A 25,400-nucleotide genomic window follows, 5' to 3' on the forward strand; every position below is an offset into this window, starting at 1 on the left:
CGGGAGGCAGCTGGTCGATGTTTCTAGCTCTCTCTCCCTCTCCATCTCTGTAAAAACTCAATGAAATTTATATATTTTAAAAAAGACCTTTTCTCCGTCTTTTGCTCTACATTATGGTGACTGACTCAGCTGTGTCTCCCAGTCCTCCCAGCAAACACTTCCTTTCACGTTTCACTGAATTAATGGGAGTCTCAGAAAGCTGCCCAACTCCCTTCTCCCGTCGCCCAAGCACCCGCCGCAGGGGGCGGAGTCCAGGGTGATGCGCGAGAAGAGAAGCTGCGCGGCGGGCTGGTCCGCGCGTTCCCCGAGAGTGACGCAGGACGTCGCCGTGCGTGCGTCCGTGCGTGCGTGCAGACGGCTGCGTCGGGGTGCAGAGGAAGATGGCGGTCTCCACAGGTCGGTTCTCGGGCCGGGCTGTATGCTTTCGCACTCCGAACCCGGCTCTGCCACTCCGTCTGCTGCTGGCAGCTGGGCGCGACCATGCGGGTGAAGCCGGAGTGCGCCTTCTCGGACGCCGGGCTCCTTGCGGAGCGAAGCCCGCCCCGGGGGAGGGCCGGGCGGGACCGGCGCCAAGGGCCCGGGGCGGCCGTCGGGGGCGCCGGGTTGTGCCTGTGCGGCGGCCGCACGCTCGCGGGTCGGGGCGGGGTGACGCCGGCGCGAGCGCACTCTTGGGGTCCGCGGGCGCCTGTCGGGGTGCGGGCGGGAGGAGAGGCGGCTCTGGGTCGGCGTGCGGGCGGTGCCGGCGGCGGAGCATCCCGGGGGCGGGGGGCCCGGCTCCCCTGGACCCTCCTGGACGTGTGGAGAGGAGGGGGTTAATGAGCAGAGGACTGTTGCTCTTTTTTGTAATAACAGAAAGATGACCGTTCTTACCTCATTGAATCCAAGTTCTCTCTTTTTCATTAAGTGGAAAACTGCAGTGCAAACTACACAAAAACTCAGAAGGAGATGAAAGCGAATTGAAGAGAAAGAGGTTTCTTAGATAAGCTGCTCCGCTCCTGTTGTGTCGAATGCAGTGTTTGGTTTCCTCTGAGCACAGACTTTGAAATTAAGTTTTAACGATAAGGTTTTTACAAACTTGACCACTTAAAAAAGTGTTAAATTAAAACATGTTAAATTTGGTTAGAATGTTCATTGGATATGATCTTTGGAAATCAGATTGTAGGATAGTGTTCATTTACTATTTCGTGCTTTCATTGCATAATAAAACGAATTTTCAAATTACGTGCCGAAATGAAAGGCTTCAGTGTATTGTGATTGGTATTTTTAAGGTAATACCTCAAGATACATGCTACATACGTCTTAACGGAAAATTGTCTTTTAATTCTCATCTTTATTATGTACAGGTGTCAGATGAGAAGATTTTAACGATTTTTTGGGTTGGGGAAATATTTCAGTATATTTTAGGTCAGAGCTAACTAAGAAAGCAAAAGCTATTTAAAAAGTGACGTTTCAGTGTTACAACTCTAATGTATTTGCTATTTGTACGTGAGTGTGCTTGTGAATGCAGCCATATCTTTTTTAGAGTTGTACTTAGTACCTACCTATAGGTTCTTGAAAACTTAGTAATAAAATGGTGCATTTTAATTTGATTGATAGTTTTCACTTTATGGATTGCACTGTTTAATTAAACATGATTTTTGTCTTACGTAATTCATATGAGAGAAGATATTTTGAAAAGACCAAATACTAGATGATAGTAACAGGCACTTTTTGTTAATCGTGCTTGGTAATTTTTGGAAGTCAATGATACTGGCATGGCAGAGCATCTCTTTGACCAGCCGCCCTGGGAGACTGATGAGAGCTAAGCCTTAGGCTGGCTTTCCATAGCCGCGGGGTGACTTCCCGGTCACCAAGCAATACTGCATGTTAACTTTTTTTTTTTTTTTTAAATATATTTTATTGAATTTTTACAGAGAGGAAGAGAGAGGGATAGAGAGTTAGAAACATCTATGAGAGAGAATCATCGATCAGCTGCCTCTTGCACACCCCCTACTGGGGCTGTGCCTGCAACCAAGGTACATGCCCTTGACCGGAATTGAACCCAGGACCTTTCAGTCTGCAGGCCGATGCTCTATCCATTGAGCCAAACCGGTTTCGGCTGCTTGTTAACTTTTATCTTTTCTATAACTTGTACCAGATCATTCACTTAGGTCTTTTCATTTGTACCATTCTTTCAAATAAAGTAATTTGGTATCCCCATCCCCATCCAAGTATATATGTAAATTCTAAAATGGCTGATTATTAGCGTGTTATACAGAGGAAACCTGCATTTTACAGTTTATATGTAGTCTAATGATGGCAGTTTCTGCTTTTTAGATTTATGAAATTTGAAACTTAGAATAATAAAAAAAAGTATTTTTGGTAGTTGAGTTCTTTTTAACTGAAATTAGTTTTGAAAGTGTTACTAAAAACTTGGCCTGGCCAAGTTTTTAATATCATTCCATTTATTAATTTTCTGTGCTTTGTGTCACTTAAAAGTATTATTGTATTGGTAGAAAGATGAGTGTAGAGAAAGCTTTGGACTATGTTTTGAAACTATTTTTAAGTTTTAAGCGATATTTTGTTTTGTTTGCTTTTTGGTAGCAAGGGAAGTAAATAGTACCTCTATATTTGTGAAATAAAAGTGATATAGTGTGAAATTTAAAATTAGATGATTTTGATGTAATATAAATTTTTTTATTTAAGTCAAAATAGTCTTTTAATGATTGATTTTAGAGAGAAAAAGGAAGGGGGGGGGGAGAGAGAAGAGGAGAGAGAAAAAAACATCTATTTGTTATTACACTTATGCATTCAGTGGTTGTTTCTATGTATGTGCCCTAACCGGGAATGGAACCCACAACCTTGATGTATCTGGACCACACTCTAACCAACTGAGCTACCCAGCCATGGCCTAAGTAAAAATAATCTTTTTTTTTTAAATATATTTTATTGATTTTGTACAGAGAGGAAGGGAGAGAGATAGTTAGAAACATCGATGAGAGAGAGTCATCGATCAGCTGCCTCCTGCACACCCCCTACTGGGGATATGCCCGCAACCAAGGTACATGCCCTTGACCGGAATTGAACCCGGGACCCTTCAGTCCCCAAGCCGACGCTCTATCCATTGAGCCAAACCGGTCTCGGCAATAATCTTGATAAAAATAGTTGTTTGATAATAGGCCCAAAAGAAAAAAAAATCACTTGACAAATATCGTTTCATTTTTATTAAAGCACTAGAGGCCCAGTGCATGAATTCGTGCATGGGTGGGATCCAGCTGGTCCACTCTGATCAGGCAAATTGGGGCTGGGCCTGCCCAGGGAGGGTCCACGGGTGGTTGGTGTGCTGGCCCTGCCCCCTGGTCACACACCCTGTAGAGGGAATAATTTGCATATAAGCCTTTTATTATATAGGATTATGTATATTTCAACCCCCCCATGATATGTTTTATTGATTTTAGAGGGGGGGGGGGAGAAAAGGGAGTGTGTGAGCGAGCTTGTGAAATGTTCATGTGAGAAACACTGATCTATTTATTACCTTTGGTACGCACCTGACTGGCATTGAACCCACAACCTAGGTATATGCCCTGATCAGAATTGAACCTGTACTCTTTTTGGTTTGCCAGAGGATGCTCCAGTCAGCTGAGCCAACCTGCTAGGGCAAGCATTACATTTTAATGTGCATTATCTAAACATTTATTTTACCATTCTCGCCAAAACCGGTTTTGCTCAGTGGATAGAATGTTGGCCTGCGGACTGAAAGGTCCCAGGTTTGATTCCGGTCAAGGGCATGTACATTGGTTGCGGGCACATCCCCAGTAGGGGGTGTGCAGGAGGCAGCTGATTGATGTCTCTCATCGATGTTTCTAGCTCTCTATCCCTCTCCCTTCCTCTCTGTAAAAAAATCAATAAAATATATTAAAAAAAGAAAAAGGAAAAAGAAATTATTTATTTTACTATTCTCATAATTGAAGAAACATTTTGGGAAGAAATTCTAATTGGACTGAGACCTTTAAGCTGAAATATGCTTTTCCATACCAGTTGGTCTTCTTATTTTGCAGATGAGAAAACAGAGGCTTAATGAATACAAGGTTTTACATAGTTGGTTACTAATGCAAGATTAAAATCCAGGTTTTGTTTTATTCTTAGTCTAGTGTTCTTTCTGTTAGGAGGAACGATTGAATATTCTTCAAATTATGAATCTTACTTCCCGTTAGACTAGAGAGTGGACTTCACACTTTCCTTCCTAGGAGATTCCACAGGACATACATAACTTAAGGAACACTACCCTAGAGAATAGAATGTAGTGCCTGTGATTCAAAAATTTCATTATAGCCCTAGCCGGTTTGGCTCAGTGGACTGTGGACTGAAGGGTCCCAGGTTCGATTCTGGGCAAGGGCATATGCCTTGGTTGTGGGCATATCCCCAGTGGGGGGGAGGGAGGGTGCAGGAGGCAGCCGATTGATGTTTCTCTCTAATTGATGTTTCTAGCTCTCTATCCCTCTCCCTTCCTCTTTGTAAAAAAATCAATAAAATATATTTGAAAAAATTTTTATTATATCTCAGTAGTAAATTAGTGTTAGGTTAAAAGGTATATGCAGTACTTTTTAAAAAAAATACACTTTTATTGATTTCAGAGAGGAAGGGAGAGAGGGGGAGAGATAGAAACATCAATGATGAGAGAGAATCATTGATGGGCTGCCTCCTGCATGTTCCCTACCGGGGATCAAGCCTGCAACCCAGGTGTGTGCCCTTGCCCAGAACAGAACATGGGACCCTTCAGTCCACAGGCCGACTGTTCTATCCACTGAGCCAAATCAGCTAGGGCTGTGCGATACTTTTTATTTTTTTTTATTTTTTAACTTTAAAGGCATTTTGGATTTACAGGAAAGTGAATATAGTATAAAATTCCCTTATGCTTCATAATTGGTTTTATATTATCTTACGTTAGTGTAGCACATTTGTCACAATTAATGAACCATAGTGACATACTATTAACCAAAACCTATGCTATATTCAGATTTCCTTAGTTTTTACCTAATGTCCACAATCTTTCCCAGTATCTCATCCAGGATACATTGAAGTATGAAATGTTTTAAAATTATTACTAGTGTTAAAATGTGATTCTGAATGCAGATGATTTTAAATGTCTTTAAGTAATGAGAGACTCAGAAAAAAATGGAATATTTTTTTTTTTGGTAGTAGGTCTGTGTAAGCCAAATGGGTGGAAAATAAAACTAATTACCCTTTTCAGGAACAGGAATTGTGCTTTAATTCGCCTGCTGCCCTGATAGAGTACTGTGCCTGCTAGGCATACCACTAAATCTCTGAAGCCTTGCTTTCTCCAGACCTTTCAGGCAAGGGTTGGACAACATGATTATGTTTTTCCCATCTTCAAAATGAAGACACTTGGATATATGGGCAGAACTTGGGGGAGTAGTAATAGATGAGATTTACATGTGTAAATCATAACAGAACCTGAGAACTAAATAATAGGAGATCTGAACTATAGCAGCTCAGGGTATTTCCTGCTCGAGACTTTAATAATTTGCCTGTTGGACTTTTCTAGGTTAGGAATCTGGATGCTCTTGATAAATGTTCGATGTTGATAATGTGATTCATCTAGGGGCCCAGTACACAAATTTGTGAACTTTGAAAGGAACTGTGGGCTGTGAAGCTGTGATGGGCACAGGGGCGGGTCTCGGCCCATTCTTCCTGCCCCCACCCCGGTACCCTGTCTGCTGGCAGCCTCACTCCTGCTACTTGCACCTGCTGATGGCGTGGTAGGTGCGAATGGGGCTGATGCTGCCCCAACTGCCCCACAGGAGAAGCCCTGAGGGGCGATTGGGGCTGGTGCCAGGCACTGGCAGCAGGTGTGAGCGGTGGCTCTGGTGCTGGCAGCAGCTCCAGCGCTAGCAGCATGTGCAAGGGGGGCCGTCACTGGCAGCGGGTGTGAAAGGTGCTGCTGGCTCCAATCGCCCCTCAGGAGCAGGGGGAGGTAGAGAAGCCCTGAGGGGCGATTGGGGCTGACAGCTGCTGCTCACTCTTGCTGACAGGAACGATTGGGGCTGGCACTGGGTGCTGGCAGCGGGTACGAGAGGCAGCTCCAGCGCCGCAGTGGGTTCAAGCGGGACCAGTGCCCGCAGCAGGTGCGAGTGCCAGGTGGGACTGCGGTGCACAGGAGCAAAGAATTTTCAGTAACCACCAGAGGCTCACCCTGACAGCACTGGTGCCCGCCTTGGTCTGGCATCCCGCTTACCTGCTCCACCATCCCCCACGGCTGACGCCTGCCATGTTCTGTTCTCTGCTGCCTGCTGCTGACGCCTGCCATGTTCTGTTCTCTGCTGCCTGCTGCTGACGCCTGCCATGTTCTGTTCTCTGCTGCATGCTGCTGACGCCTGCCATGTTCTGCGCTCACCCCCTGGTGGGCAGTGCATGTCACAGTGACCCCTTCGGTTGTTCGGCTGTTTGGTCTATTTGCATATTAGCCTTTTATTATAGTATTAGAGGCCTGGTGCACAGCATTTGTGCACTCAGGGGTGGGGGGCCCTAAAGCCTGGCCTTTGCCCTTTCACAGTCCAGGAGCCCATAGGGAGCAGGCCTAAGCCGGCTGTTGGACATCCTTGTGCTGCCGTGGAGGCAAGAGTCTCCTGCCATTGCTGTTGCACTTATCAGTCGTCAGCCTGGCTTCTAGCTGAGCAGCACTCCCCCTGCGGGAGCGCATTGACCACCAGGGACAGCTCCTGCGTTGAGCGTCTGGCCCCTGGTAGTGCATGTCATAGCGACTGGTCATTCTGCTGTTCGGTCTATTTGCATATTACCCTTTTATTATATACGATTATATATGATAGGATAATACAACCTTACTATACAGACAGTCCTTCCTTTGCACAGTAGTACAGGGTGGTAAAAATGACCATTCAAACTGAACTTCAAATCAGTTTTATTAAGTGAGAAAAATTATTCTGTGACATTTGGAAATGTTTATTAAACCATTAAAAGTTTTTTTGGGTGGTTATAGTGTATTGGAAGTTGACTAAAATAGTAAACATACTCGTTTAATGCACTAAACATTAAGAGTTAGTGTTTTATTTCTTTATAAACTTCTCAATAGCAGTTTGAACAATGCTTGCCTTTTTCTCCTGATTGTATAACTTATAATGCAGCACAAACATATATCTTTTCTATGCTTTGATGAATTCTCATATTCCTAAGTTTGGATCAGTTTCCAATATTTTATCCTTAGAGCTTTCAGTGTAAGGAAATCTTTCTCAGTTTATTCTGAAGTTTTTTTTACTTCCTCTGGGACATTGTCATCCTTTCTTTAGAGTCACTTTTCTCATTTATTATATAAATAAATAAACTCAACTTTACAAAGTTCTGGATGCAACTCTAGAGTCTCCAACATTCATGTGGTGGGGTATTTATTCTATAACTATTTATATTTGATTCAAATTGCACTTCCAATGTTACTAGTTTTTGTTTCTTTGCTGCACTTTCACCTTTGTGGGCAAATTTTCTTTTTCGGCTATAGTTATAGAATGTCACATGAGTTTACTTACCATTGGTAGACAAGAAGGCAACACTGCTACATGCCTTGCTGAAGTGAACTGAGTGGCCCATCACCAACAGACTTTGAAAGATGTGAAGTGATTGGCCACTGATAGGATGCTCAACTATTGCTTACATAGAGATTTGTGGACTGAAGAACTAACTAGCAGTCTGACTTTTTGATTCTAGCTATTGAAATGGTGTGACATAGTATTTCATTGTGGCTTTGATTTACATTTCCCTGATGACTAATGATTTTGAACATCTTTTCATGGGCTTTCTCTACACTGAATGGCCAGATTATTATGGTCTCTGAATACATAATAATCTGGTCACTCATTGTATATCCTATATAATAAAAGGCTAATATGCAAATTGTTCCTTTGACCAGCAGGCAGGCCTGCCAACCGCCCATGTCCCCTCCCCCTGGCCAGGTTGGCCAGACCCCACCCATGCATGAATTCATGCACTGGACCTCTAATACACACACACACACACACACACACACACACACACAGGCCAAATTATTGTGTTCAGAGATCATAATCTGGCCACTCAGTGTATATCTTCTTTGGAGACATGTCTATTCAGATCCTTAGCTCATTTTTTTAATTAGTTTGTTTGTCTTTTTATTGTTGAGTTGTAAGAGTTCTTTATATATTTCAGATGCAAGTCCCTTATCATATATGGTTTGTACGTATTTTCCACATTCTGTAGGTTTTTTATTTTCTTGGTGTTATTTGAAATGCAGAAATTTTAAATTTTGATAAAGTCCAAGTCCAATTTATTTCTACTTTATTAGAATGCAAAGTCTTGATTCTGGTATGTAGTTAGTTGGTTTTTTGTTTTAAAAACATGTTGACATTTATGTAAGTTCTAATTAATTATCTGTTTATGGTTATTTTACATGATTTCCATGTGACAGAGGGGTAGAAGTCTAAAATTCCAGCTGGGTATGAGGTTTAACCTTACATTAAAAAAAATGTTGTATAGCCAAACACCAGGCATACTCCAAGATTATTCTTTGTTAAGTATTATAATTATGCCATATATTTTTCAATCTAGTGAAATGTACAAGCAATACATAACTTGGTGTATTATTTTATTTGTTATTCATGCTAGTGTCATCTACCCAAGTGATCAGTTTTGGTTTGCTCAACTGTAGTGATGCAAGTAGTTATTTCCTAAGAGGAAATACTTAAGTTATCTAAAGATGTTTTATTGTTTGAAAATGTTTATTTTATAAGCAGTGATTTGGAGGGAAAATATTGACTTATTTTGTTTAATATGGCTTTCTAACTTTGGAAGCTTACTGCAACTTCCAAGACTTAAAGGAGAGTAGTTCCACTTATTTAAATGGTCTCTGTCAGAAGACCTCACATCTTGTCGAGTGTATGCCACTCCTAATTTTACTTAGAAATTCATACGAGAGCGGAACCAGAGTATATTGTAGCTTACCTAATTTTTGTCCATTCCCTAGTTTGTTTGTAGGGAATTGTCCCTTCTTAGTTCTGAAATAAACATTGTTAGCTGCTTTTCTGGAGAATAATCAATAACTTCTGTATTCTCCCTCGATCAATGAAGTATAAGTGTATCTGAGCAAAATCTTCTGCAGCAATTTATTGTATTGTATTGGGATGTATTTGCTTACATTGTTGTATTTACTCCCCTGGAATGTAATACCTTGGGGAAAGAATTTTTTATGTTTGAAATCAGCAAAACCTGCTACAGGACTTTAAACATAGTGTTGAAAGTTGAAAGTAGCATCTGCCATAAATTCATGAAATGTTTATTGAGTGCCTCTTGTATTGTCATTTTATTATAATACTGTTTCTATGTAACTGACTTAATAATGAGAAAATAAATAGCTCAAGTAAAACCTAGCTTTCCCCCTTTGTATAATGTTTTACTTATAAACTCTGTTTTTAGTTTCCTTTTCTGAAGTGAAACAGTACTAAAAATATTTTATGTTCAGATATATTCATTGACTAAACACCAGCTGAATTAGTATACAACATATAGACTTCTGAATGAATTATTCATATAGTTGTAGACATTTTGGGGAGTAGCTGGGGCAGAGTAGTTTTGGTTGTAACTTAAAAGAGTTCCAATAGCATGATTCATAGTATCCTAAACATAACGTATCCCCCTTACTACAGAATTGAGGCATTTTACAAATCCTCTGGTCCAGAGTTTTTTTCACTTATGTTTGAAGTGTAATACAGATGCTTCAGATGTACAATTTTTTATTATTATTATTGTTGTTGATTTTAGAAAGAGAGGAAGGGAGCGGGGAGAGAGAAACAATTTGTTTTTCCACTTATTTGTGCATTCATTGGTTGGTTCTTTTTATACATTTTTTATTTTTATTTATTTTAAAAAATATATTTCATGGATTTTTTTTACAGAGGAAGGGAGAGGGATCGAGAGTTAGAAACATCGATGAGAGAGTTAACAGCGATTCACCTGCCTCCTGCACACTCCTTACTGGGGATGTGCCCCCAACCAAGGTACATGTCCTTGACCGGAATTGAACTTTCAGTCTGCAGGCCATTGCTCTGTCCACTGAGCCAAACTGGTTAGGGCTTATTTTTATTTTTAAATAAAATCATATTGTCCCCTCAACTGGGAGTTTGACCAGGGGGAAGATTCCCGCCTGCAGCCCCTCCCCACTGTACCCCCCCACTGAGTCTGCAACTTGGGCATGTGCCCTGACCAGGAACTGAACTGTGACCTCCTGGTTCATAGGTCAATGCTCAACTACTGAACTACGCTGGTGGCGCAATAGTATTTTTTAATTCTTAAAATAATGGTCCATCATATAGTTGATGTCATCTTAGATTTGATTAAAAACTATTTAGAAATGTGTTAAAATATTCACTGAAATGAATATGTAATAGACATAATATGTTTTCCCTCCTAAATAATTCACTGTACTTACTGAAAACCAGGACATTCTCTTACATTACAATAATATATTAAAATATAATTATAATAATAATATAATTATAAAAATCAGGAAATTGACATTGATGCAGACTTTTATCTATAGGCCCTATTCAAATTCCTCCAATTTTCTGATTGATATCCTTTAAAGCAAAATTCTAATAAACTTTTTTTCCTAATGATCCAAGGTTGCATTTGCTTGTCCTGTTTTTCTAGTCTTCTTTAATTTGGATATCTGCTGACTTGTAAATGCCTTTATTAAATACTAGAGGCCCAAAGCACAAAACTTGTGCAAGAGTAGGCCTGCCTTCTCCTGGCTGCTGGCACCAGCTTCCCTCCAGCTGCCAGGACCCGGGAGTTCCTTCTGGCCGCCAGCAACCCGGACTCGGGCTTCCCTCCGCCTGCCGCACCCGGCACCTGGCATCCAGGCTTGCCTCCCGGAGGGAGGCTCCACCCACCCCCTGCAGCCCACCAGTCAGTGGCCTGGGCTTCTGAGGTGTGATGGTGGAGTCTCCAGTTGATCACCTTGCTGGCCAGTGGCCTGGGCTTCCCTCTGCAGGGCGAACATGGGTGATGGCTGGGCGCCTGACCAATCACATCTGTCTTGGCTGGCCTGGCACCAGTGGGTGTCATAATGTAGTCCCAGATGCTCTTTCCGTTGTTTGGCCATTCAATCGATTTGCATCTTATGCTTTTATTATATAGGGTTAGAGACCCAGTGTATGAAATTTGTGCCCTCGGAGGGGGGGCGGTGTTTCAGTCTGGCCTGCGCCCTCTCACAGTCCAGGAGCCCTCGGTGGATGTCAGATTTAGGCCCACATCCATAAGTGACACATTTAGGAGGCGGAGTCAGTGAGCACCAAAGCCCCACTGAAACAAGGCCTGCACCATAAGCCTGTCTCTAGCGCAGAGGTTCTTCCATTATAGACACAGTGGGTCCTCACAGCCAATTGGCCTGGAGGTCTATTCCTCCTGTGTACCAATAGCAATCAAGGCTTTACTACACCAAGACTTTGCACTCAGCCCACAAAGGGGTGCACCAAAAGCAACCACCTCTGGTGATTGGGGAAGCTGAGCTACTGGCCCCTATAGGTCACCTACCACACAAAGCCACTCCATCAATACAGGGAGGCAAACAAAATGCGGAGACACAGAAGCATGTCATGAATGGGAGAGATGGAGGAAATTCAACTACTGGAGGACACAGTTCAGAATCACATTTATAAAGTTACTCAAGAATCTAAAAACTGCTGAGAAACTTGAGACTTTCAATGGTTGATTTGCATATTAGGCTTTTATTATATAGAATTATTATTTACAGTCAATACTTTTGTATTATTTTCAGGTGTACAGTGTAGTGGTACAGTCATATACTTTACAAAATCTTCCCACTGTATTTCCTGTACTCACCTGGCAATATATATCCTATATAATAAAAGGCTAATATTCAAATTGTCCCCTCAACTGGGAGCTTGACCAGGGGGAAGATTCCTGTCTGCAGCCCCTCCCCCCTGCTGGCCCCACTCCTGATTTGGCCTCCCATCCCAATTGGGCGGGGCCAACCAGCCAACCACCCACAGCCTCTCCACTGGCCAGCCCTGATTGGGCACGCCAGATGGACCCCACCCTGTGTACGAATTCGTGCGCTGGGCTTCTAGTAGTTATAATATCACTAAAGGCCTTATGCACGAAATTCATGCAAGAGAAGGCCTTCCTTTCCCCAGCTGCCCCTCCGGGACTTGGGCTCCCCTCCGGCTGCTGGCACCCGGGGCCCCGGACTTCCCTTGCAGAGGGAGGCCCTGCCCACCTGCTGCAGCCCGTCAGTCAGTGGTCTGGGCCTCCCTCTGCGGGCGATGGCCGGGCCCCTGACCAATCGCATTGCACCCGTGTTGACTAGCCTGGCGCCAATGGGCGTCATAGCTTGGTCCCTGGTGGTCTGGACGGTCATCCCACCATTCGGCCATTTGGTCAATTTGCATATTACACTTCTATTGTAAAGGATTGACTATATTCCCTATGTTGTACTTTCCATCCTGTGACTATTTTGTAAATACCAATTTGTACTTCTTAATCCCTTTACTTTTTCCACCTAGTCTTTCCACTCCTGTATACTCAGGCAACCACCAGTCTGTCCTCTAGCTATAAGTCTGTTTCAGTTTTGTTTGTTTATTTTGGTCATTAGATTCCACAATTAAGTGAAATATGGTATTTTTTTTTCCTTTTGACTGACTTACTTTACTTAGCATAATACACTCTAGGCCCACAACAAATATGTATGTATTTTAATATATTTTATTGATTTTTTTTTTTCACAAAGAGAAAGGGAGAGCGATAAAAAGAAATATTGATCAGCTGCCTCAATATTGATCAGCTGCCTCCTGCACACTGGGGATGTGCCCGAAACCAAGGTATTGTACATGCCCTTGACCGGAATCTAACCCGGGACCTTTCAGTCCACAGGCCGACACTCTGTCCACTGCGCCAAACCGGTTAGGGAATAATGACTACTTCTGTTTTAGGGATTTATAACAGCTCCATATCTCTGTAGCCCAAGGTTTTCAAGTTTGTTTTTTTTATGAAGCGCAGAACGTAAAGTGGTTAGTATTTTTGTTTTAAGTTACACTACTTACTACTCTGTTTCCCTGAAAATAAGACAGTGTCTTATATTAATTTTTGCTCCCAATGATGCTCTTGGTCTTATTTTCAGGGGATGCCTTATTTTTCCATGAAAAAGAATACGGTACACATTTATTGTTAAATAAAAATAAAGGAAAGTACAGTAGTACAGTAGTTGTCAGCACAAACCTGACAAACTGTGAATCCTACAGTATCAAGAATTTACTCATTTGTTCAATGACAATCATGTCATCATCTTCTGGAACATCATCATAACAATCCAATTCCTGAATTTCCTGGTGAATTTCTTGTGACTCCATTTCTTTCAGAATCAGTGGACCAAATCTCTCATGTTTAGCCTAGGGGGGGCCTTTTTTTCAGGGGATGCCTTATATTTCACTCAGAAGGAAACCTGTAAGTAGGTCTTATTTTCGGAGAATGTCTTATTTCCGGGGAAACACAGTAGCTTTTGGTTATATGTCAGAATGTTACTATAAATTAGTAAGTGAAAGATATTTTGATTTCAGCAAGAGACAAGTTATACAAAATCACTTTTTTTTTTGTGCTTTATTGCTTGTATGTGTGCGCATGAGAGAGTGAGAGTGTGAGTTTGTGCTCCTGCCTGAGCCAGAGACAAGGTTTTTTTTCAGGACTTGTGCAATGAGGCTGAAGGGTGTTTCATGTGAGATGCTGTTGTGAACAGAGAAAACCATAGAGTCTATTTTTTTTTTTTGGAGGGGTTAGGTCAGTACTCCTAGGAAAGTTTGTGATAAATTGGAAGAATTGGGGTTTGATTCCAGGGATTAGAAGTTAATGGCAAAGACCAGGTTTAGTGAAAATGAGGGGGTGGGAAACAGAAAGGCTAGGAGAATCTAAGCAGAAAGGAAGGTATTTGTGTTAAGATTTCAGAATTTGTAAGGAGTGATGGAGTTAAAGCTAGAAACTGGAGGTATGAGAAAAGTTTGTAGGTTGTGTAAAACTTGCCAGGGTTTGGGCAAAGAGGTGAAGGGCACGTCCTAGGAAATTGCTATATCCATTCGGAAATGAGCTGGGAGAGAGAGGACTCCATTGATTAGGGATGAGAACTGGAAAGACTAACTGGGGACCATGGGTGGGGTTGCTTTTGCATATTCTAGAAAATAGTACCTCTTAGTACATTTTAAAAGATGGACATTATTCTTTAAAAGTCATTAGAGAAGAATATATATTAATAAAATCGAACTTTTGTAAACTTCTGGTCATGTCCATTTTGTTCTTGGTTAGGAACAAAAACTCAACTATTTATTTTATAATGATTTTTGATGATTTATGTCAGTATGGAATTGACTAATTAGGAATTTATATACATGTTCTGTACTATTGATATTGGTACAGTGCTTTCTGTAGCGTTTTCATTTTGAAAGGTTATTAGATTCAAAATTTTCTGGAGCAGAATCTTTTTTTCAGAAGAAATTTTGCTTTTTGGGGAAATAATTTATAAAGGTTAATTTGGAAAATGCTGAAATTGAATATGTGTAGCTCTTATAATTATGAGCTTTTTGCATTTACATTGACATTCTTTTGTATAGGAGTTAAAGTTCCTCGTAATTTTCGCTTGTTGGAAGAACTTGAAGAAGGACAAAAAGGAGTAGGCGATGGTACGGTTAGCTGGGGCCTTGAAGATGATGAAGATATGACACTTACAAGGTGGACAGGCATGATTATTGGGCCACCAAGGGTCAGTGCTACAAATTACATATTCTTATTGATATTTATATCCACTTTAAGCATTTTATTTTACAATATATTAAAATAAATAATTATGATGAATTCTAACTGAAACAATTATTCCCTTTTTATTTTGTATACATTTACTGATGCTACCATTGTGCACAATATGATACTTGATTTTCTGGAGAATTGGGGGGAGAAGATTGATAAAGTCATTGCTAGCAAAGTGTTTGCAGTTTAGTAAAGAAGAAAAAATAAATGTAAATGACAGACTCAAAATATGGCAGAGTAAGATCACTATGGGACTTCAGAATATGTTTCTTCTAGCTGGAATAATTGAGGAAGGCTGAACAGTGGAGGAAGTTGCCTTTGGAATGAGCCTTAAAGAACTGACTGGTAGGATTTCAGAAGGTGGTGATGGGGATGGAGAACATTCCAGATAGAGAGGAGAAAAGGTGAGGAATGGAGGGGTTATTTGGGAAGAGCAAACACTGTGTTTTGACATAATATATTACTAACTCACTATGTGTAACCCATCATTTCTAAATTGATTTCTTTTGAGAGCACATTGCTATCTGCTTTGTGATATTTGACTTGCCATGCAAATGCTATAGGCCTCAGATTCTTCATTTATAAAATATATTGAAAAGTCTATGATTCTTGAATATTTTCTTGTGATGTTGGGAACAGGCCCATTGTTCTTTATTCTTAGGTCTTTCTGAAGTTTGTGAATTTTTCTTTTTACTCAAAATATTTTCAGATTGGGATTTTTTTTTTCTACTCTGCACTTCTTATTCAAAGGTCCCATTTATTGCACTCCCTGCAATGAGTTTTTGAAATATGTATTGTATAATATTTTGACTTGCTGGGAAAAACACAAATTTAAAGGTGGTTTTTTTTCTCACTCTGGTTTTGTATACTTTTTGCTACCTTGCAAACTGAACATTTAACCTATTTTCCAGTTGGCTAGAGTTTAAATTTCCTGTTGATTATTGTAAAAGGAAAATGGATCAGGTAATTAACATTGTTAAATTTAAAGAATTATTAATGTTTTATATTTTCTGATATTCTTTTGCAAATTTATATACACTACTACACTAACAAATGTCCCCCTACCCGCCAATGCTCTGATTTTCCCCCCCCATAAGACTTTTGAAGAAGGAAATATAATACTGGTGATTAGAATTTTTATGTTTTTTATAACTTGGTATTTATAATGAAAACTTTGATTTTCACTGCCTGTGAATATTATTACCATCATCTGTCTGATAAAAAAAAAACCAGTGCTTATAACTTATAAGCAATCTTTCTTAATGAATAGTTTGAGATGGTCTGAACTTGATGGAGTATAAATTTCAAAAAAATTTTTTGTAAGTTTATCTTCACCTGAGGATATTTTTCCATTGATTTTTATTTTATTTTATTTTTTTAAAATATATTTTATTGATTTTTTACAGAGAGGAGGAGAGAGGGATAGAGAGCTAGAAACGTAGATGAGAGAGAAACATCGACCAGCTGCCTCTTGCACACACCCCTACTAGAGATGTGCCTGCAACCAATGTACATGCCCTTGACCGGAATTGAACCTGGGACCTTTCAGTCAGCAGACCGACGCTCTACCACTGAGCCAAACCGGTTTCGGCTCCATTGATTTTTAGAGAGAGTGGAAGGGACGGGGAGAGACTGGGAGAGGGTAACATCGATGTGAGAGAGACACATTGATTGGTTGCCTCCCACATGCCCCCCCACTAGGGCTGGGGATTGAGCCTACAGCTGAAGTATGTGCCCTTGACTGGAATTGAACCTAGAACTCTCTAGTCTGTGAGCTGACGCTCTATCCACTGAGCCACTACCTCCAGTGAACTTTAAACTTGAAGAATGTTTTGGAACTTATGTGAAAGTTCCTCAGCAAGTTTTGTGGGCTTTTCAAAGCATAGTTTGCAAATGTGGAGGAACAAACAGCTCCTGCCTGATCTCCTGAGGCCACCAACAGGACTCTCCAAGTTGGTGTCAGAACTGCAGGGAACTCCCATGTCTGGGGCGCTAGGGCGTGCCCAGTGCGGGAGGGAGTGCAAACACTTTTCTAGCTTGTGGGGAGGGTAGAGCCTGCTCAGCAAGGGGGAACACACAGACCAATGCTGCTGACTGCCAGGCCAGGCTCTCTTCAGTGAGTCCTCTTCTTTCAGTTAGTTTTTGAGCACCCTCTCACTCTGGTGCCAGGACAGGGTGGAGGGAGGACCTTGCAGTGGTACAGAACTCCTCCTAAGCCAGACTATTGAGCACACATTGATTATCTGTCTTCCTCTTTCACCGAGGCACGTAGGACTGAGTGAAGGTGAGTGGTCACAGTACTCATTTACCGTTTAATAAAACCTGCTGAGATTGGTGTCTCATCTTAGTTTTCTGTTTTGAAGGTGCCATATTTAGAGCAATTTTGTCCTCAGCTTTAGCTGTCTTCATTCAGCCAGGCTAATAAGAAAATTCTTACCTCAACATACTGTAACTTGGTTAGCTATTTTTCTGTTTGTTAGTTTGCTTTTTGCTACTGTGTAAGATTACTGTTTGTGTGTGTGTGTGTTAGTTACTCCAGTATCTGGATTTATATGATTATCAACTTTGTTTTTTGATATATTTGTGTGTCAATTTTCTGAAGCAATACTTTTTAGCATTAGAGGTTTAGTTACTTTTCCTTATATATATGTTTCTTTCTATGTAAATGGAGATACTATATCCATCTTTAGAAATTTTGAGAATTACATGAATTAATAATTAGACAACAGGAGAGTATCTGACTATAGTACATTCTTTTAAAAAATATTTTTATTCATTTCGGGGGGGGGGGAGAGAAAGAGAGAGAGAGAGAGAGAGAGAGAGAGACATCAATGAGGAGAGAGAATCATTGATTGACTGCCTCCTGCACCCCTCCATTGGGATCGAACCAGCAACCTGGGCACGTGCCCTGACCGGAAATTGAACCATGACCTCTTAGATCATAGATGGATGCTCAGTCACTGAGCCACGCTAGCTGGGCATTCTTAACCCTTTGCACTCCGCTGTCCCCTCTCAGGGGACATCAGAATTCTAGCATATCACTCGGATGTCCCCTCTCAGGGGGGACATTGCAGTTTATTAGTGATTACGGGGAATTGAGTTAATTCAACGCACGTTTCCGCCGCAAAGTAGCGTCGAGTAGCTGGTAGCCAATGTCCAGAATGGTTCGGAGTGCAAAGGGTTAATAATTCTTAGTTTTATTACTTTCTTATTTTATTACTTTCTTCTATTTCATTTCATTCTTTTGTTAGATAATAGAAAGGTTTGGTTGTTAATTTAAAAGAAATTAATTGAGCCGAAACCGGTTTGGCTCAATGGATAGAGCGTCGGCTTGGGGACTGAAAGGTCCCGGGTTCGATTCCGGTCAAGGACATGTACCTTGGTTGCGGGCATATCCCCAGTAGGGGGTGTGCAAGAGGCAGCTGATCGATGACTCTCATCGATGTTTCTAACTCTCTATCTCTATCTCTCTCCCTTCCTCTCTGTATAAAAAATAAATAAAAAAAATTAAAAAAAAAAAAAAAAGCTTATTTAAAAAATAAATAAATAAAAAATAAAAGAAATTAATTGAAAAGGAAAATTAGCCCAGGATATCAAAAGTTAGTATGATCTTTATTCTGAGCACTGAATTAGATGAATAGTTTTTTGATTTTAGAAAAATTTGAGCTGTGATGTACATATAGTGAAATACATACCATTAGTTTTGACAAATGTACCTTGTTACCCACATGCTTATCAAGATAGAGAACAATTCCATTACCCTAGAAAGTTCTCTGTGTCCCTTCCCATCCTCATCCCCACCCTGCTTTGTGCGCCCTAGAGTCGCTTTGACTGTTGTAAAACTTGGTGTAAGTGATCTGTGTTTTTCCATGTAGTAATAGTGTTTCTTTTTATTAGTACTATTTTACTTTACTGATATACTATAGTATGTTTATCAGTTCTCCTGTTCGTGGGTGTTTGGATTTTATCCGCTTTCTGGCTATTACAAATAAAACTACTATGAGCATTCTTCACATGTCTTTTTGTAAACATATGTTTGTCTTCATTTCTTCTGTTTAAAATGCCTAGGTAAGGAATTGCTAATTCATAGGGTAGGTGTATGCCTATCTCTATAAGAAAATGCCAACTTGTTTACAAAATGGTTGTATGATTTTCGACACCCAGTAGTATGAGAGTTCTGGTTGTTTCCACATACCTTGAGTACCTTTAACATTATGTTTTTTTGGGGGTGTCTATTACTATTATTATTTTTTAAATGCAAGTTTTTAGAGAGACTGATATGTATTCAGATTGGAGAACCACAGACTAGATGATTTCCTTGAGATCTGTCTGGTATTAGTCCTTTGTATACATATCAAAAGTGTTGGTCATATTAATATATTTACCATTAAACTGCGATGAGTTTTATACAGCTGTTTCTTTTGTAAAATATTGAAATATTTAACATTAAAAATGAATGTTGCATCCATTTTAAACTACAGTAGCTTAATTTCCAAGATCTCATCTCTTGGATACTATATCCATCTTTAGAAATTTTGGGAAAGGAAGTTTTGGTAAGTGAAATCCGTAGATGGATGGTTAGCTACTCCCTTCTCCCCCAAGTTTATTGTAGCAAACAACAGGCATTACATTTGTTTCTTCCACTTATTTTTCATTTTTATATTTTAATTGTGTGCCAATAAGTTAACCAAGTGAACAAGTCATAAGGATAAAGAAGAGTTAATTATAGGTATGAAATATCAGCGAGGAGTAATCTAGAACCATTAAGTCTGGTAGCATTAAAATGGCTTTTTTATAGTATGGTTATGTTAAATTTCTCAATTAAGAAACTGTACTTTAAAATGACGTGGAAACAAAGTTTTCTCTAACTAATGAGGCATGAAATACTGTTTTCTCACTGTAATATGGTATAATATAGTGGTGTTTTTTTTTGCTAGAAGTTATTGATTGCCCTATAAGTGGGATAACCATATAATTTATTGTCCAACCAGATTGTTTTGAGGATGAAAAGAAGCACTATTAATATTAATACTGGAACAATAGGAATAAACAGAATTTTCTTGGACAAGTGGGAACTTTTATGTGTGTGTGACATAGTAGTCTCTCCTCCATAACGTAAACTTTTTAGTAAAACCTGAATTTATTGGTTTGATTTTTGCTTTAATTTTATTATAGGCATTGCCTGTATCATAAAAAGTGAGTTCTGATCATTTTGATATGGCTGTACATAATTATTTTATAAAATCTCTGCTTTTTCTCTACTTTTAAATATACTTGCTGCAGTTTATTCTATCAGTAGGTCAAATGAATGTAGAAAGTAAATTCTTGATTACATATACAATAATGTCAAGTACTTTCCCTCTTTAGTAGCACTTGAATATTATTTTTATTATTTTTTTGCCTTTCAGACAAATTATGAAAACAGAATATATAGCCTGAAAGTAGAATGTGGACCTAAATACCCAGAAGCTCCTCCATCAGTTAGATTTGTAACCAAAATTAATATGAATGGAATAAATAATTCCAGTGGAATGGTAAGTTAAAGTACTCATTCTTTTATAACTTATACTAGAGGCTCAGTGCGTGAAAATTCATGCAGTAGGGGAGAGGAGGGTCCCGTCAGACCGGCCTCTCTCCTCTCACAGTCCGGGAGCCCTCAGGGACGGGAGGCTACCCAGCATCAGGGGAAGGCAGTGCTCCATCACACCTCCCCTTTCCATCATTTCTTAGAGGTAGTCCTATTTTGAATTTGCTATTATAATTTCTGCACATGATTGTTGTACTTTTAGTATGCCCGTGTTTATGTGTTCCTCTATATTGTGTGATTTTGTGTAGAATCATGTCAGTGTTTTTTAAGATTCATCCATGGTGAGTCATGCATATTAGATTGTTTCTTTTTATTGTTTAGTATTCCATTTTTTACTTGCTGGGCATTTAGGGTTTTTTTCAGTTTGCTTTGAAAAAATTGTACAAATGTTTTAGTGCTTTAAGGCAGTATAGTACTTCTTTGGAACTAGTATTTACTTATTGGTTCTAATGTTGTAGAGAAAAATTTTGTAAAATATAAAATTGAATTACTAGAAAAATGAAATAAAAAAGGCAAAATGCAAGCTCTGATTTAAAAAAAAAAAAAAAGTCTCTGTCATATTGCTGTAGAACTCTCTAGACACCTACTCTCAATCCCTATGTTTATCTTGTCATGGACTAGTAAAAGCCAGTTCAAGGCCTGGCACTGTTCTATGGAACATACTTTGAGGAGCACTTTTCCAGTGCATATACTTAGAAGTAGGATGTCTCCTGCAGTGTGAGGCTTTTCTTCAGCTTGATTAAATATGGCCACGTTGCTTTCCACAGGGCTATGTCCATGTCAGTCCCACTCGACCCTATGAATGTACATTCCCACCAATACTTCATAATGGGGATTTGAAAACAGTAAAGTAAATACTGACTCTAATTATTGGAGTGTAGTTGTGTGTGTCTAGAATATTGAGGTAGGGTGAAAATATTGGGCGTGAGTTTTTCTCTTGATTGATATCTAAGAACATAAATTACTTTATAACTAGTAAATAGTAGGGAATTTCACATTGACCATTAATGATTGTGCCAGGCTAATTTTATATAGTTTGAGGTTATTTACATACCATATGAATTATGGGTGTTGCTTTAGTCATTTGGGTTTAAATTTACTTAACACAACTAGTCAGAATTATTTCTTAGGGGTTGTCGGCATTGCAAAGCATCAATTATAGTGCTTTATCTTGTGAGGTCTAAAGTTTTGGAGGCTATTGTATATTATAGACTGATAAGATGCAGATTTGTTCTGACATGATATTTATTTTCCCATGCCCTTTGCTCCCTCCACCCTTTTCATTAATTTTTGTCCCCAAATTTTTATGCATTCTGTTGGTACTTTATAGGATTTGCAACCACTTATGTTTATTTAACTGTCTTTTTACTTTACAGCTGGAAGTGTTTGTTTCTGCTTTGGAAAGAACTTGGTATTCTCGATTTATTTTATAAACTTGTTCACTGATGAAGTCTGTTTATATAGGCTAATGGAGTTGCTACTCTTAAAGCATTAGAGGAAGCATTTTAAATATATCTTAACATTGTTTCAATTACTTTTCAGAAATTAGAAAAAAATTTCTTTTCTATTTTTTTATAAATACGTTTTTATTGATTTTTAGAAAGAGAGAGGAAGGCAGAAGGAGAGAGATAGAATTATTGATGAGAGAGGACATCATTAATCAGCTTCCTCTTGCATGGCTTCTACTGGGATTGAGCCTGAAACCCAGGCATGTGCCCTTACTGGGAATCGAACTGGAAGCCTCTTGGTTCCTGGGTTGACGCTCAACTACTGAGCCACACCGGGCAGGCTCTTTCCTATTTTTAAAGAGTTTTATTGTTATATGATTTACATGCCATACAATTCAGTCATTGAAAGTATAATTTAATGTTTTTTTTTAGTGTCCACTTGATTTTGGACCTATTACCAAAATACAATTTTAGAACATTTGTGTTGTTCTCAAAGCAAATCTTTTTTCCATTAGTTGTAACTTTCCACCTCTCTTCCTCCACACTAAACAACCACTAAATTACTTTCTTTGTAGATTTGCCTATTCTGAGCTTTGTGTATAAATGGAATTATAAAATACACTGTCTTTTGTGACTAACTTTTCACTTAACATAGTATTTTCAAGGTTCATTGATGTAGCATTTATCAGTGTTTTAATTTAAATTCTTTATTGTTTACGGTATTACATGTCTCCCCTTCCCCCATGGACCTCTCTCTGGACGCTCTTGCCTCCCAGGATATGCCCTCACACCCTAGTGTTTGTGTCCATTGGCTATGCTTATCTGCATGCATACAAGTCCTTTGGTTGCTCACTTACCCCCCACTCTCACCCTCCCCTGCCTACTTTCTGAGGTTGGGCGGTCTGTTCGATGCTTCTATGTCTGGATCTACTTTTGTTCTTCAGTTTATGTTATTCATTATATTCCACAAATGAGTGAGATCTTTATCTTTCTCCCACTGGCTTATTTTGCTTAGCATAGCAAAAGAAACTTTCTCCAGTTCCATCCATGTTGTTGCAAATGTTGAAAGTTCCTTCTTTTTTATAGCAGCATAGTACTATACTACACAGTGGCTGCACCAGTCTGCATTCCCACCAGCAGTGCAGGAGGGTTGCTTTTTCTCCACATCCTCACCAGCACTTGTTTTTTGATTTGTTGATGACAGCCATTCTGACAGGTGATGCTATCACATTGTTGCTTTGATTTGCATCTCTCGGAGATTAATGATTTTGAGCATGTTTTCATATGTATGTCTCTTGGCCTTCTGTATGTCCTCTTTCAAAAAGTGTCTATTTACATCCTTTGACCATTTTTTTGATTGGATTGTTTATCTTCCTTTTGTTAAGTTGTTGTATGAGTTCCCTATAAGTTCTAGAGATTAAACCCTTATCGGATGTAACATTGGCAAATATATTCTCCCATGAAATGGGTTCTCTTGTTGTTTTGTTGGTAGTTTCTTTTGCTATGCAGAAGCTTTTTTTTTTTTTTTTAAATATATTTTATTGATTTTTTACAGAGAGGAAGGGAGAGAGATAGAGAGCTAGAAACGTCGATGAGAGAGAAACATCGACCAGCTGCCTCTTGCACATCCCCCACTGGGGATGTGCTCGCAACCAATGTACATGCCCCTGACCGGAATCGAACCTGGGACCCTTCAGTCTGCAGACCAATGCTCTAGCACTGAGCCAAACTGGTTTCGGCGCTATGCAGAAGCTTTTTATTATAATGTAGTCCGATTTGTTTATTTTCTCCTTAGTTTCCTTTGCCTTAGGAAATGAGATGTCTGAGATTTTAATGCCTATGTTTTCTTCTAAGATTTTTATGATTTCATGCTTTACATTAAAGCCATTTATCAACCTTGAGTTTATTTTTGTGTGTGGTCTATTAAGTTGGTGGTCTATTTTTATTTTTTTGCATATGCCTGTCCAGTTTTCCCAGCACCATTTATAGAAGAGACTGTCTTGACTCCATTGTATGTTCTTGTCTCCTTTGACAAATATTAATTGAACAAAAGGCTTGGGTTGATTTCTGGATTCTGTTCTGTTCTGTTCCATTGGTCTTTGCCTGTTCTACCAGTACCAGGCTGTTTTGGTTATAATGGTTTTATAGTATAGTTTGATATCTGGGATTGTGATCCCTTTTACTTCGTTCTTCTGTCTCTAGATTGCTATAGGTATTTGAGGTCTTCATGGTTCCATATAAATTTTTGGAGTATTTGTTCTATCTCTGAAGTATGCATTGGTATTTTAATAGGGATTACATTGAATCTGTAGATTGCTTTGGGTAGTATAGGCATTTTAATGATGTTAATTCTTCCAATCCATGAACATTTGTTTGTATCTTCCTGTATTTCTTTTTGCACTGTCCTATAATTTTCCAAGCACAGGTCTTTTACTCCTTGGTTAAGTTTATTCTAAAGTATCTTTTTGTTGTTGTTGTTGTTGTTGCAATGGCAAATGGGATTGCTTTTTTAGTTTCTCTTTCTGCAAGTCTATTATTGGTATATAAAAATGCCATTGATTTGTGGATGTTGATTTTGTATCCTGCTACCTTGCTGAATTCATTTATTAAGTCTAATAGTTGTTTGGTAGAGTCTTTAGGGTTTTCTATGTATGACATCATGTCACCTATGATAATGATAGTTTTACTTTCTTCTTTCCAATCTGAATGCCTTTTATCTTTTCTTATCTGATGGCTAGGACTTCCAGTACTGTCTATATAATATATAAAAGCCTAAGCAACTTCCGAACATTCGACTGGTAGCTAGGACATGCACTGACCACCACAGGCAGATGCTGAATGCACAGGCATGGAAACATGGGACAGACTGATGAATCTCAGAGGAGAGGAAGAAGCAGGGAAGGTGGAAGTTCATATAAGATGAACCAAAGATCTTATATGCATACTAGAGACCCAGTGTGTGGATTCTTGCACTGGTTGGGTCCCTTGGCCTGTCCTGTGGAAATCAGGCCTAAACTGGCAGTCAGACATCCTCTGAGGGTCCCTGGATTGTGAGAAGGTGCAGGCCAGGCTCAGGGACCCCTCGTGTATCGGCCTTTAGTATTGAATAAGAGTGGTTAAAGTGGACATCCTTGTCTTGTTCCTCTTCCTGTGGGAAACACTTTGTTTTTCCCACTGAGTATTATGTTGGCTGTAGATTTGTTGTATATGGCTTTTATTATGTTTAGGTCTGATTCCTCTATTCCCTCTTTTATGAAAGTTTTTTATCAAAAAAGGGTGTTGGATTTTGTTGAATGCTTTTTCTGCATTATTGTTATGATCATGTGGTTTTTATCTTTCAATTTGTTTATGTGATGTATCACATTTACTGATATGCAAATATTGTACCAATCTTGCATCCCTGGATAAATTTTACTTGATCATGGTGTATGATCTTTTTGATGAATCCAATTTGCTAATATTTTGTCGAGGATTTTAGCATCTGTGTTCATCAGTAATATTGCCTGTAGTTTTTT

At 39.4% G+C, this 25,400-nt stretch overlaps 1 protein-coding gene across 2 annotated transcripts in view; it reads left to right on the top strand.

The window, feature by feature from the left end:
• The first annotated feature begins 318 nt into the window (after positions 1–318).
• Positions 319–25,400, top strand: part of UBE2V2 (ubiquitin conjugating enzyme E2 V2) — a 31,615-nt gene continuing 6,533 nt past the window's right edge. Inside the window, exons 1-3 of one of the 2 annotated variants that reach the window (XM_084864336.1) lie at positions 319–396; positions 14,658–14,806; positions 20,259–20,384. In XM_084864336.1, coding sequence (XP_084720462.1) covers positions 381–396; positions 14,658–14,806; positions 20,259–20,384 — 291 coding nt within the window. In that variant the 5' untranslated portion in view covers positions 319–380. Of the gene's footprint in view, positions 397–5,638; positions 5,760–14,657; positions 14,807–20,258; positions 20,385–25,400 lie in introns of those variants that run through there. The other variant, XM_084864337.1, reaches the window with a different exon arrangement.

The sequence above is a fragment of the Pipistrellus hanaki genome (genome assembly GCF_964339955.1).
Source record: "Pipistrellus hanaki genome assembly, chromosome: 17".
In the NCBI taxonomy this organism is placed as follows: Eukaryota; Metazoa; Chordata; class Mammalia; order Chiroptera; family Vespertilionidae; genus Pipistrellus; species Pipistrellus hanaki.